Genomic DNA, 12,826 nt, shown 5'->3' with positions numbered 1-12,826 from the left:
CACACACTAAACCTCAGCTCAGTTTGGAGAGGAGGTGAGATAGAGCCTACCTTTTTCAGAGAGGAACTGCAAAGTCAAATTGCAGAGGATGTGGATACAGGGAAGGCTGGAGAACCTGAGGAATTTTTGGAATCAATTTGACTCATATGTAGGTAATCTTTTATATTGTCTTTGTCTGAAAATGCTAGTATCTGGTGCCTTTGCAGGTCCAATTTTTCTTTGGGGGTGTTTGTGCTGTTTTTACTTTTTCCCATTAATCTGTTTTCCTTCTGTGCCCAATTATCTTTTGCTGTATACTGGACATTTTTTACATGGAAAAGTATGTATGACAATAATTTGAGCTGCATCATATAGTGCTTTCCTGTAAAGGGAAGGATGCCTCTCGTGTTTAATCACCTTAAAATTTTTCTTAATTTTTAGTAATGATTCAAGTACAAAAAGGTGATTGTCTATACCATCAACAACGGGGAAAATTAGAACTTCCCTGGGGAAGATGCTTGGCTTCAAATAATCTCCCTCACTCTTGTATGGACCCTGATTTGTGTCAGGAATCAGCCCCTTCAATTACAGCATCAAGTCAGGTTCTGTCATTGGGCCAATCAATAGCTCCTTCCTGTGGAAAAGATTTCAAGACTGAGCCCAAATCCACCGCTTTTAAGAAGCCATCCCAAGTGAATGTGCTTTTTTCCCTCTTTTGAATCCTATTAGCACTTGGTACTCTAATGAACTTTCCTGCCTCAGTTATTTATGTACTTGTTTCAATTGTAGAGACCCTACAAATTTATTACCTTTAATTAATTCTGTTTATTTCTCTAAAAAAAAAAATGTGTATGGTATAGTACTTATTGTAGCAGAGCAATTTGAGGAGGCATTTTTTAAAACAAGATTATTTCCCTGAGATTTTTTTTCCTTAGAGCTACTTCCTGCTTCCATTCCAACCATTCCCTATTCCTTTTTTAAAAAATTAACACTTTTTTTAATATTTATTTTTTTTAGTTGTAGTTGGAAAACATGCCTTTATTTATTTTTATGTGGTGCTGAGGATGGAACCTCAAGCGCTTTACCGCTGAGCCCCAGCCCCTCCCTATTCCTTGTTTTTAAAAAAAAAAAAGATAATTCTTAAGTTCTTTATTTTCTTTGTGGATGGACACAATACCTTTATTTTATCTATCTTTATGTGTTGCTGAGGTTGGAACCCAGGGCCTCGCACGTGCTAGGTGAGCCCAGCCCAGTGTCCCCAAGCTCCTGAAGCCCTCGGCAGTGCCGCCTCTCCCCAGTTCTACTGGTGGCCGACTCAAGCCAAGGAAGGCGGACGCCTTGGAAGAGGGCGAATCCTGCGAGATCCCGGCCCTTTGTCCCACTGCGCCCCAAAAGCCTTCTGCGCGTCTGACCCCCGAAGGTGGAGATTTGAGACAAAGTTCTCTTTTCCTTAAACAGGGCCTTAAGTTCAGCCCTCTCGCATCGCGCCTGCTGGGCTGCAGACGGTGGGAGCCTTCCTTCTGGTGGCACTGCCCCACTCAGCTGCGCTGGGGTGGAGTCAGGTACCAGTATTTCCCTTTTTCCCCCTTTCTTTTCTTTTGGTGCTGGAGACTAGACCCAGGACACTCAACCGCTGAGCCACATCCCCAGCCCTTTTCATTTGAGACAAGGTCTTGCTAAGTTGCTGAGGCTGGCTTTGAACTCGCCATCCTCCGGCCTCAGCCTCCAGAGCCGCTCGGATGACAGCTGCGCGCCACCACATCAGGCTCAGAACTGATATTTCTAAGAAACGGTAACGAAGTGCACAAGTGTTAGCTAGTGCTACCATTCCTTAGAAACCCCGTGACCATGGCCGAAAAGTTCTCACTAACGTAGAAAAAAGAACCCTACCAATTAAGTCCCAGAACCCGTGCAGAATGCCGCGGTAACAGTGAAGACGCAGGGAAAGCTGCTCATGCGCAGCCCGGGACAGGACGCGCGGAGGTGGCGCGCGTGCGCAGTCACGGCGGGCGGAGGGGCGCGTGCGCGGTCTCGGGACGGCGGGCGGGGGGCGGGGCCTGCGTCCCGTGGCGCGACTCTGGATTGCTGCGCTGATCGCGCTCTGGCTACCCTGGTCGGCCGGTGCGCTAAGGGAGGCCGCCTGCTTGGGTCATGGATTTTGAGAATCTTTTCTCAAAACCCCCCAACCCCGCCCTCGGCAAAAAACCGGCCCCGGACGCTGAGGAAAGGTGACCCCTCGTGTTCTCATTCTCTTGCCTCGGAAGCCGTGGGCCGCGTGCGGGATCGCGGGGCTGGGCGGGCGGGGCGAAGGCCGAGGCTGGGCGGGGTGGGGGCTGAGGTCAGCCGAGGCCGGGGCGGGCGGCGCCCTCGCTGCACCTGCTCCCCGGGCTGGGGGCGCGTCCGCGTTCTCGCCGCCCTCCTGGGTTCCTGGAAGCCCCGGAGCGCTGCGGTTGGCAGTGGTTACCCCGGACACGTGCTGGGCTTTCTCCTAGCGAGGACGAAGCCGCGAGGTCGTTAAGTAGTGATGGTTAGGTCGTGGATACCTCCGCCCACGGCCCCCGACGGCCACCAGTGGGGTGCGAGGACCGGAATAAAGCGCGCATGGAGAACGAGCTAGACAGCCGGCCAGGTGGTGCTGCCTGGTCCTCCCCTCGGTGGTGTCCAGGGTGGGGTCTGCACCGGTGTCCATTCACTGCTCATCCTTTGAGTTTGAAGTGTCCTAAGTCTGTCTTCTATGGCCCCCTCTCCCCCAAGCCAACCTGGACACCGTCGTCTCCTCCTCCATTTCTCTCCGGGCGTGTCTCCGGCTCGGGTGGGCTCAGCTCTTGGGTCAGTCCTCTGTTCCCGGCCATCTCAGGTACCTGGGTCGAGCTTCACCTTAGTTGCCATCGGCAGCAGCCTTGCTGTGTGCGTACAAGAGTGTGTCCTTAGTCCTCACAGTGACCTTCAGGAGGAAGCTGGGAAGCACCCGGAGGCTGAGTGACCTGCTGAGGTTGCACATGGTCCATGGCAAAGCTGGGATTCGGTGGCCCAGACAGTGTAGCCTGTGCTTTCTTCACCCAGCTTCTAAAGTGGAATTACCAACACTTAAAATAAGACCTATAAATATTGGAAAGAGACACTAGTTACTTGCAGATAATATGAACACCTAAGAAAAAGAGAAACTAATTGATAAACTTTTAAAATACATAAGAGAATCTGAGGTGAATCATCACAAAAAAGAAAATAGGAAAACACAATAGTAGCTACCAACTTGAAAATGCATTGGACAGAAGAGCCATTCACAAAGCTTGACCCAAGTACATCAGTCATTTGGAATTTGCCACCCATAGGTGAAGGATGGTATGGAAGTAGAGTGAACTCGTCGGCTCATTTCCATCTTTTGTCCATTTTTCTGTTTGGCTCTTGGCCTTTTTGTTTCAAATTTTAGGTTCTCTATTTTATTCTTAATTTGTCTTAATTTTAACTAGTGGCCTTTATCAGTGTATTAAAAGTGTAGGAGGGTATTCTGTTTTATGCAATGAAATTAATTTGTGTTTTGTGGTTTCTGAGTTTTTCCTAGTAACTGTGATGAGAAAACTTATTGATTCAAAATAATTTTTTACATTTTTATTGGATACCTGCTACATAGGAGACTTGCTAGGCCTTGGAATTGTAGCAGTGAACCAACAAAAGACAAAAATCCTGGTATTCATGAAGCGTGTTGGGAGGCACCAGATGATGCACAGATGTGTAGTATTTTGGATGATAAATGCCATGGAGAAAATGACAGGGTAGGGGCTGAAGAAGTACTGGTTGGATGGTTGAGAGCATGTAGATATTTTAAAGGAGGTAGTTAAGGAAAAGCCTTCTTGATAACTTTGGTAACATTTGAATCAGGACCTGAAGGAGGTGAGGGCTGATGACATTGTGGAGACACGTTTTTTTGGGAGGGGCCCAAGGCAGAGTGAGTGTGCTGTGGTTGGGTGCAGGGAGCAAAGTGGCCAGTGTGACTACTGACGTGGAGTCAGAGTGTAGGGCCAAAAGTCTGGGAGGTACTGGGGAGGGCTTGAGGAGGTAGGTCATGTTGGGTATTTTGCAGGGGCCATGAGGAATCAGGCATTTACTGTGAGCCACACGTGATTTATGTTTTTATCAGGGTTGCTCTGGTTGTGTTAAGAGTAAAATGTAGGGGAACAGGAGCGCCTTGGGTCATGTAGTAGCAAGAAGTAGCCAAATATGGATGTATTTTAGAAATAGAATAAATTGAATTTCCTCAGGGATTGGATAGGTGATGTGAAAGAGGAATTTGGTCAGTATCATTAGAAGGATGGAGTTGCTGCGTAAGTTAGAGAATCTGGTTCAGGGAGAAGATCAAGTTCAATGTTGGGTATGTGAAGATCACGTGGCTGGCAGAGCTGTAGCTGGGTGTGTTGTATAGAAATTTGGTTTTGTTTGCTTTAAGGGGAGGGCTCTGGGATGGAGATTTGATGTTAAAGTCAGCTACTTATGGGATGGATGATACTAGAAGCAATGAGAGGTCACCAATGATGGGAATGTAGACAGAGAGCCACAAGGACTGACATGGGAAGATGGGGAACCAGCAGAGGAGACTGAGAAGTAGCAGCTGGTGAGGGAGAAGAAATGAGGAGAGCTCTGCATTCCTGAAGCTGACAGGAAGGGGTCAGCTGTGTGCCATCCTACTCAGAAGTCAGGTGATGTGAGAGCTCATCATCGTGGACCTTAAGGAAATTAGGTGAGGATTTGGAGTGGGCAGGGAAGAACAATAGGGTGTTGTGTTGGGGCACACACTTGTTCACTAGCGTCTTCTATTTCCCATCGCTTCATCTTTTTTGAGTTCATTTTTAGTTTTTATTTTTGCTGGAACACCCTTGGGTAATTAATTCACATGAAATAATGAATGCCTGGTCAACTTCTCATTCCTGTGAGTCTGAAAACAGTTTCTTTTCTGTCTTAACATTTCAGTGTTTGTCTCTCCTCTCTGCAGAAGGCACCCCACCTTCCACCTGGCGTGCCTTCTCTTCTTAACTATTTTCAAGTTCAGACAGCCTCTGGCTCCAGTTAAATGTTCCTCGTGGATGGACTTTGACCTATCACATTTATCAAAATTGCACTGTTTTTCTTCCATGCAAGTAGCTCTCAGGAGGCAGGGACACCATTGTGTCCCAGGATACAAGGCTCAGAGCCTGGTATATAACGATTATTCATTATTTGTTGAGTGAATGGAATGATGGTTGAATGGATGATTCATGTAGCTGCTGATTCTTGAACATTACGATTGTATGATCTAGAATTTCAGCCTTACAGTTTATTCATAACATATCTTGACATTTACTGCTCATCATAATTTTAAACATTATTTATCTGGAGTATTTGGAGTAGACTTTGAAATTTCTTTGAGGGGATTGAAGACAAGCCAAAGCACTAAATTTTAACACTATGGTATGGTATGAACCCTTTTCAGGTTGAAAAAACCCTTTTGTGTTATTTGATATTTTTGCTGCAGAATCGATGATGAAATAGATGATTCAGAAGTTGAAGAAACACAAGAAGAGAAAATAAAATGGGAAGTAAAACTGGAGTGTGAGCAAATTCCCAAAAAAGTAAGGTTAAGTTGGGATATTGAAAAACAGCTAGGAATGGATGTGCGAAATTAATGAGGGATCCTGTTTGTCTCATTGTAGTCAGCATTTGGAACCCAGTTAACTTACATCTAGGAAACTTGGTCACACTTTTTTTTAAAGTTAGCATTCAGTAACTATGTTGTCATTTAACACAAACTGATTCTAGAAATGAGTTGTATTTTATTTTTTTTTTCTATTTTCCCCAACATCGGATAATATGCCAATATTCCTTATTTCTGAAATGAATTGTAAATTGTTTCTAAAACTTCATTCCTATCAAATTGGATTAAAATGTTTAAGAGATTTGATTTGCTAACTTAACAGCATTAATGTATCTAGCTTAAGGTCTGTATGAGTTTGCTAGGTTTGGATAACAATACTGCACAAACTATGTGGCTTAGAAAGAAGTTCATTGGGGCTGGGGTTGTAGCTCAGTGCTTGCCTCACACACATGAGGCTCTGGGTTTGATCCTCAGCACTACATAAAAAATAAATACATAAAGTAAAGGTCAGTTTACAACTAAAAAATTAAAACTTAAAAAAAAAATCATTGCTCCATGGTTCTGGAGGCTGGAGGTTTGGGAACAAGGCATTGGCAGGGTTGGTTCCTTCTGAGGCCTGTGAGGAAGAATCTGTTTCTGGCCTGCTCCCTGGCTTCTGCTGGATTACTGGCAATTTTTGGCTTTCCTTGGTTCACCCTGATCTCTGCCTTCGTGTTCACATGACATTCTCCCTGTGTGCCTCTGTTAGTCTGAACATCCCCCTTTTTAAGGACACTAGTCATATTGGATTAGGGCCCAACCTGATGACCTCATCTTAATTAATTACATGTGTAAGGGCCTGGTTTCCAAGTAAAGTCACATTTTGAAGTACTAGGGGTTAGGACTTCACCATAAGAATTTTGGAAGGACGCAGTGCAACACAGCAAGGCCAATATCTGCTTCTCTTTTACCTCTTCTTTCCTTTGAACTTTTTCTTCTTTTTGGTACTAGAGATTGAACCCAGGGCCAGTTTACCCTACATCATCCCCAGTTCTTTTAACTTATTTTGAGATAGGGTCCCGCTAAGTTGCTGAGGCTGGGCTTAAACTTGAGATCCTCCCTGTTCGGCCTTCTGAGTTACTGGGATTATACATGTGTACCACCATGCCTAGCTAAACTTTTTATTTTTTAGTTGTGAACTTTAACTCTGTGGAGTTAACACCACCCTTTGTACTGGCAGTGAGTCTCCTAAGACACAGGTGGACTTTCATAGGGTACTCTTCACTTAGCTTTGTCAGCGGGTACAGAAGAGAAGAGAGCAGGCTGCATCTTTGTCTCCTTGGGAAGGCTTCCAGCTGCCCACGTCAACTCTTCCTTTGCCTTTTGGGGCATGTATTGCTGCCATGGATGAGAGCGAGGCTGACACCAAGCTGCTGCCACTTCAGTTTCCCACAGATATGTATACTGCTTCAGTCACACAGGCCCAGTCCTTCACGCTCACTAGTCCCTCAGTCTGTGTGTTAATTGCCACAGCAGACAGGCTTAGGGAACGTTGTACAGTCATCCCAAGAAACTTCCAAAAAACACTTCTGTGATGGACACCTGGGTTATTCCCAAGCAGATGCTTCAGCCCAGTTCTTGTGAGCAAAGAGCTCACAGATGTGTAGTGAACACACAGATAGTGTCGAGACTCATCGAAAACAGAGCGCCCAATAGTTCTCAAGAACACAAGCAACAATGAATGTTGGCAAGGATGTGGGGAAAGGGTACACTCATACGTTACTGGTGTGGCTGCAAATTGGTGCAACCACTATGGAAAGCAGTATGGAAACTCCTCAGAAAACTTGGAATGGAACCACCATTTGACCCAGCTGTACCACTCCTCAACATATATCCAAAGGACTTAAAATCAACATACTACAGTGACCCAGCCACACCAATGTTTATAGCAGTTCAATTCAATAGCTAAGCTATGGAACCAACTCGGGTGCCCTTCAAAGATGAATGGGTAAAGAAAATGTGGTACATAGACACAATGGAATGTTAATCAGCCATAAAGGAGAATGAAATTATGGCATTTGCTTGTAAATGGATGGATCTGGAGGCTGTTTTGCTAAGTGAAATAAGCCAGTCCCCCCCACACACACTAAAATGCAAAGGCTGTATGTTTTATGAAGGTGCTAATTCAAAGTAAGGGATGGGATTAGGGAAGAACAGAAGTCTGGATTAGACAGGGGAGTGAAGGGAGGGGAGGGGGAGTAGGACAAAGAAGAATGAATCAGACATTACTATCCTATGTGCATATGTGATCACATGACCAGTGTAATTCTACATCATGTGCAACCAGAAGGGTCAGAAACTACACTCCATATACGTCAAAATACATTTTATTATTGTGTATAACTAATTAGAACAAATTTTAGAATTAAAAAAATTAAAGTGTCCAAGTAAACACTGCAAGTGGAGAAAGCATTGCTGCCCCCTTGCTGTCTTAGCCCCTTTTTCCTCCTAGAGATGACTATGGTCCTAACTTGTGTATGCATCACTTTGTTCCTTACTTATTTAATCATTGCCCAGGAATGCAGTTTTTCTTGCCTGTTTTTATTTTGTGAGATTTACAAATTCTGTTTGCTACTTGTTTATTCTTTTTCATGACCACATAATAATACTTCATTATTGAATATAACAACTTTTGTGATCAGTGGGCATTTGGGCAGCCTCTCATTTTTGGTGGTTAGGGGCAGTGCTGCTGCCTTCTTTCACTTGTACTCTGCCATACATGTACTCTACATTTACCTTCTGCTGAATCTTAAAGAATATGAGCATCAGCTAAGTGCCCTGGTGCCCACCTGTAATCCCACTCAGGTGGCTGAGGTAGGAGGATCGCAAGTTCAAGGCCAGCCTCAGCAATATAGTGAGGCCCTAAGAAACTTAGTGAGAACCTGTCTCTAAATAAAAAGGGCTGGAGGTATATCTCAGTGGTTAAGCATCCCTGAGTTCTATCCCTGTACCAAAAAAGCAAAAAATAAATAAATAAATAAATAAATAAAAGTATGAGCATTACACCTAACTAGTTCAAAGCAGTGCTGCAAGAATATATTCCTAGAGGCAGTTCTGAGAGGCTGTTTCTATTACTCCCCACGCTGGTCTGTGCTTGGTATTGCTGCCCTTGTTTTGCCATCTGAGGGGGCAGTGTATCTCCATGTTGTTTTCATTTTCCAGATTACTGCAGATACGGTTTGTCTTTTGATAAGTTTGCCATTTGGGTTTCCTTTTTTGGTGTGACTGTTCAACACTTTTTGTCCTTCCCTCACCCTCATTAGATTACCTGTAATTTTTTTGCCTTGGTTTGGATATGAATGGTTTTTTATCTTCATTCTTATGTTGGAGTTACCTCCTCTTTTCATAGCTTTATTTCCATCCAGTGACATTTTTTTAAATAAAAACATTCCTAATTTTCATAGTCAGTTTTTAAAATATTTTCCTTTATTTAGTGCTTTAGGGTTTTGTTTAATTATCCTAAGATATGAAAATATTCTTTACATTGTCTTCTAAAAGCTGTATTTTACCTTTCACATTGAAGTTTATAATCACTGTGAAGTGTTGGGACTAATTTTGTTTTACTCTTTTTGTAATTACCACACCTAATTGTTCTAGCACCATCTATGGGAGGGTAAAGGGATGTTTTTTCCTGTGGATTTTCAGTGTTACCTTTGTCAAAATCAAGTGTGCATCTTCCACTGGTTTGTCCCTTCCCCAAGACCGCACTGCCTTCATTACCATGGCTTTATATTGAGTTTGATGTTAGGTGAGCAAGTGTTTTCTCTTTGTTTTTCTTCTTTTTGAGTATCTTGACTCTTCTAAGTCCTTTGCACTTCCATATAAATTGTAGAATCAGTTTGTGAATTCCACAGATAATCCTGGTAGGATTTTCAAAGGGGATGCATTGAATCTATAGATCCTTCAGGGAAGAATTGAAATCTTTAAAATATTGTCCAATCTTTATGCCTTCCTGAGTTTTGCTCAGTAGTTTTGTTACATTTTTCGCTAGATGGTTGATAAAACTATTGTAAGTTACATTTTTATTTATTTATTTTGATGCTGGCAATTGAGCCCAGGCCCTTGTGCATGTCAGGCAGGTGCATTGCCACTGAGCTCTGCCTGCAGCCCTACATCTTCAAAATATCGTTTTCTAGCTCTTGGTTTCTCATTTGGTCATTATACACCCCCATGTAGGAATGTGAAGGAGATAAAAAATTTTTTGTTAACATTTCTGAAAATAATCTTGAATTTATCCTCTTGATTGATAGTTTGGCTGCAATAGAATTAAGTTTGAGATCATTGTTGAGTGGTCTCTTACTGTCCAGTGTGGCAAGGGGAATTGGTTCTTGTTCCTTTATGAGTGTCCTGTTCTCTCTGGAAGCTTGTAGGTTCTTTGCTTTATTCTTATTGTTCTTAAGTTGGATGAGACTGTGAAGCTTTTTCATTTGTTGAGCTCTGGGAGTTTGAATTTTAGTCATATCTTCATGTATAAAGATCTTTCTTTTATTGTTTATCCTTGTCTTTTTTCTTTATAGTCAAAGAAATTTCCTCTTTCTATTTAACTTTATTTCAGAAATCAGTTTAACTATTTAAGAGCTCTGAGGTGAGGAGGGACCAAAAATAACTTTGAGAATTTAGAACTAAGGGGAACTATACAGATTATATGGTTTATTTGTCCATTACCTTAGTTTTGAATCAAGAACTTGGGTAATGAGGACAAGAACACACACACTTTTAATTGTCTGAAATTGTTATACAGGCAGTATAAATTTTGAATTGTTAGTTTTTTACTATACTTAAAAATTGGGTGCTGGGTTGTGGCTCAGAGGAAGAGCGCTTACCTGGCATTCGTGAGGCACTGGGTTCAATCCTTAGCACCCCATAAAAATAAAATAAAGATATTGTGTCCACCTACAACTAAAAAAAAAAATATTAAAAAAAATGGAAAAATTGAGTACATAAATATATATGTGTTCATTTGTTTTGTATATGTGAATATTTTTACTAGCATTGATTTTGAAGTTTTTTTTTAATGTATTTATATAACAGGATGGTGTCATGGCTTTAATAGACCTGACTGTATAATAACAAACATTTTTATGTAATTCATTTAGTAAAATTAATACATAATTTAAAAAACTAAGGGTTTGCTTTTATTCTAGCATTTTAGAAAACTCTTGAATATCTTTGTGCATTATTTTTTTAATTTTGAGTTCTTTTCCTTGAATCATACTGGTTTTTCTGGACCAGTTTTTCATTTATTCCTGCTTTTTTTTTTTAATAGGTTGAAACCTCAGTCAGTGGTGGTGTTTGCATTAATACCCATTTTCAGAGCATTCTTTGTTGTTGTTTTAATATTTTTTTAGTTGTTGAAGGACCTTTATTTTTATTTATTTATATATGGTGCTGAGAATTGAACCCAGTGCCTCACACATGCCCTACCACAGAGCCACAACTCTAGCCCCTTATTTTGGCTTTTTTTTTTTTTTTTAATATTTATTTTTTAGTTGTAGTTGGACACAATACCTTTATTTATTTATTTATTTTATGTGGTGCTGAGGATTGAACTCAGGGCCTTGCATATGCTAGGCTAGTGCTCTACCGCTGAGCCACAACCCCAGTCCCATTATTTTGGCTTTTTAATAAGCATTTTCTGTAGAACAAGACAGCACGTAGTTTAGGTTTTTTTATTTTATTTTTAATTTTTATTTTATTTTATTTTTTAATATTTATTTTTTTTAGGCGTAGTTGGACACAACACAATACCTTTATTTTTATGTGGTGCTGAGGATCGAACCCGGGTCCCACCCGTGCTAGGCAAGCGCTCTACTGCTGAGCCACAGTCCCAGCCCCTATTTTAGGTTTTTTTAAAAGTTGAGAAGTAAAATTGAGGATATTGTATAGCTACTTAGGTAATTCAAAGAGAAAACATTTTATTGGTAAAATTCGACATAATAGTAATTGAGTTTTTGTAATACAGGTCTTCTAATAAGAATTATGGGATTCTTTGTAGGAAAATTGTTTGCTTAATTGGGGTTCAAAATTACTGTTACCTATCATCAAAATTGATTGTAAAGATTCATATGTTTTACTGATGTTTTCTGGAATTGTATCTGTGTCAATTCTGAAGGTCTTTTGATTATAGATAGGTACTGCTAAATACTGGTGTCAGTTCACCTTCATGTGTTTTTTTGTTTGTTTTTAACCCATGGGCACTTAACCATTGAGCCACATCCACAGCCCTTTTTAAATTTACTTAGAGACAGGGTCTCACTGAGTTGCTTAGCATCTTGCTTTTGTTGAGGCTGGCTTTGAACTTAGCCATCCTCCTGCCTTAGCTTCCCCAGCCACTGGGATTACAAGCGTGTTTTTTGTTTGTTTGTTTGTTTGTTGTTTGTTTTTAGTTATAACTGGACACAATATCTTTATTTTATTTATTTGTTTTTGTGTGGTGCTGAGGATTGAACTCAGGGCCTCGAACATGCTAGACAAGCACTCTACCGCTGAGCCCCACCCTGGCCCCATTAGTGAGTTGTTTTGATTGAGTATATTCATTGCCTGGCAGGCATTTGTGGAACTTTATAGATTCTTCCTTGGTCTTGGTAGAAGTGCCTCTCTGGCACAGTTAGATGGATTTTGAAGGGCACTCTCCTTTGTCCTTGTGTTGGGTATATACAAGTACTGCTGGGACTGCAGTTGGAGTTGTGGCAGTGGAGGGCTTGCTCCTGCTTTCACTTTGGACAGCAGCACCGCTGACGTCTGCCAGCTTGTCAAGAGCCAAGACACCACTGAAATCATTTGCCTTATTTTAAAATTACACAGTGAAGTTTCTCCCAATTTGTTCATGTGTTTGAGCAGCTGTTCTTATCCAAAGGCCAACTCTCTTGAAAACTTCAATTTTCAGAACACATTTCTTCATTTGCTGCAATCAGTGTGACTCAGTTAACTTGCCACCCACTTTCTTTGGCTAGCAAGTGAACCACTAGAAACTTACTTTGGTTATAACCTTGCTTTTGTTTTTTTGTTTCTTTGAAAAAAGAAATCTGTGTTGAAATAACCTGTTTTCAATTTTCTGATTTTCCTGACAATTGCTCTCTTGTGGTGGTAGTATTGTGGTGAATACACAGGATTTTAGTGTCAGCATGTACTATGTTATTTGGCACCACTGTATTATCATTGCATAATAACCGTGACACTTTG

General features: G+C 41.6%; 1 protein-coding gene across 2 annotated transcripts in view; it reads left to right on the top strand.

The window, feature by feature from the left end:
- Positions 1 to 2,029: 2,029 nt before the first annotated feature.
- Zc3h8 (zinc finger CCCH-type containing 8) overlaps positions 2,030 to 12,826 on the top strand; it is a 29,284-nt gene continuing 18,487 nt past the window's right edge. Inside the window, exons 1-2 of one of the 2 annotated variants that reach the window (XM_058585164.1) lie at positions 2,030 to 2,207; positions 5,486 to 5,582. In XM_058585164.1, the coding sequence (XP_058441147.1) occupies positions 2,131 to 2,207; positions 5,486 to 5,582 (174 nt within the window). In that variant the 5' untranslated portion in view covers positions 2,030 to 2,130. The remainder of the gene's footprint in view (positions 2,208 to 5,485; positions 5,583 to 12,826) is intronic. The other variant, XM_058585165.1, reaches the window with a different exon arrangement.

The sequence above is a fragment of the Marmota monax genome, unplaced genomic scaffold, assembly GCF_021218885.2.
Source record: "Marmota monax isolate L192 unplaced genomic scaffold, Marmota_monax_Labrador192_F-V1.1 WCK01_AAM20220418_F8-fsc00245, whole genome shotgun sequence".
Lineage (NCBI taxonomy): Eukaryota > Metazoa > Chordata > Mammalia > Rodentia > Sciuridae > Marmota > Marmota monax.
The sequence above is the reverse complement of the archived record's forward strand: the minus strand, read 5'-3'. Positions and strand labels throughout refer to the sequence as shown.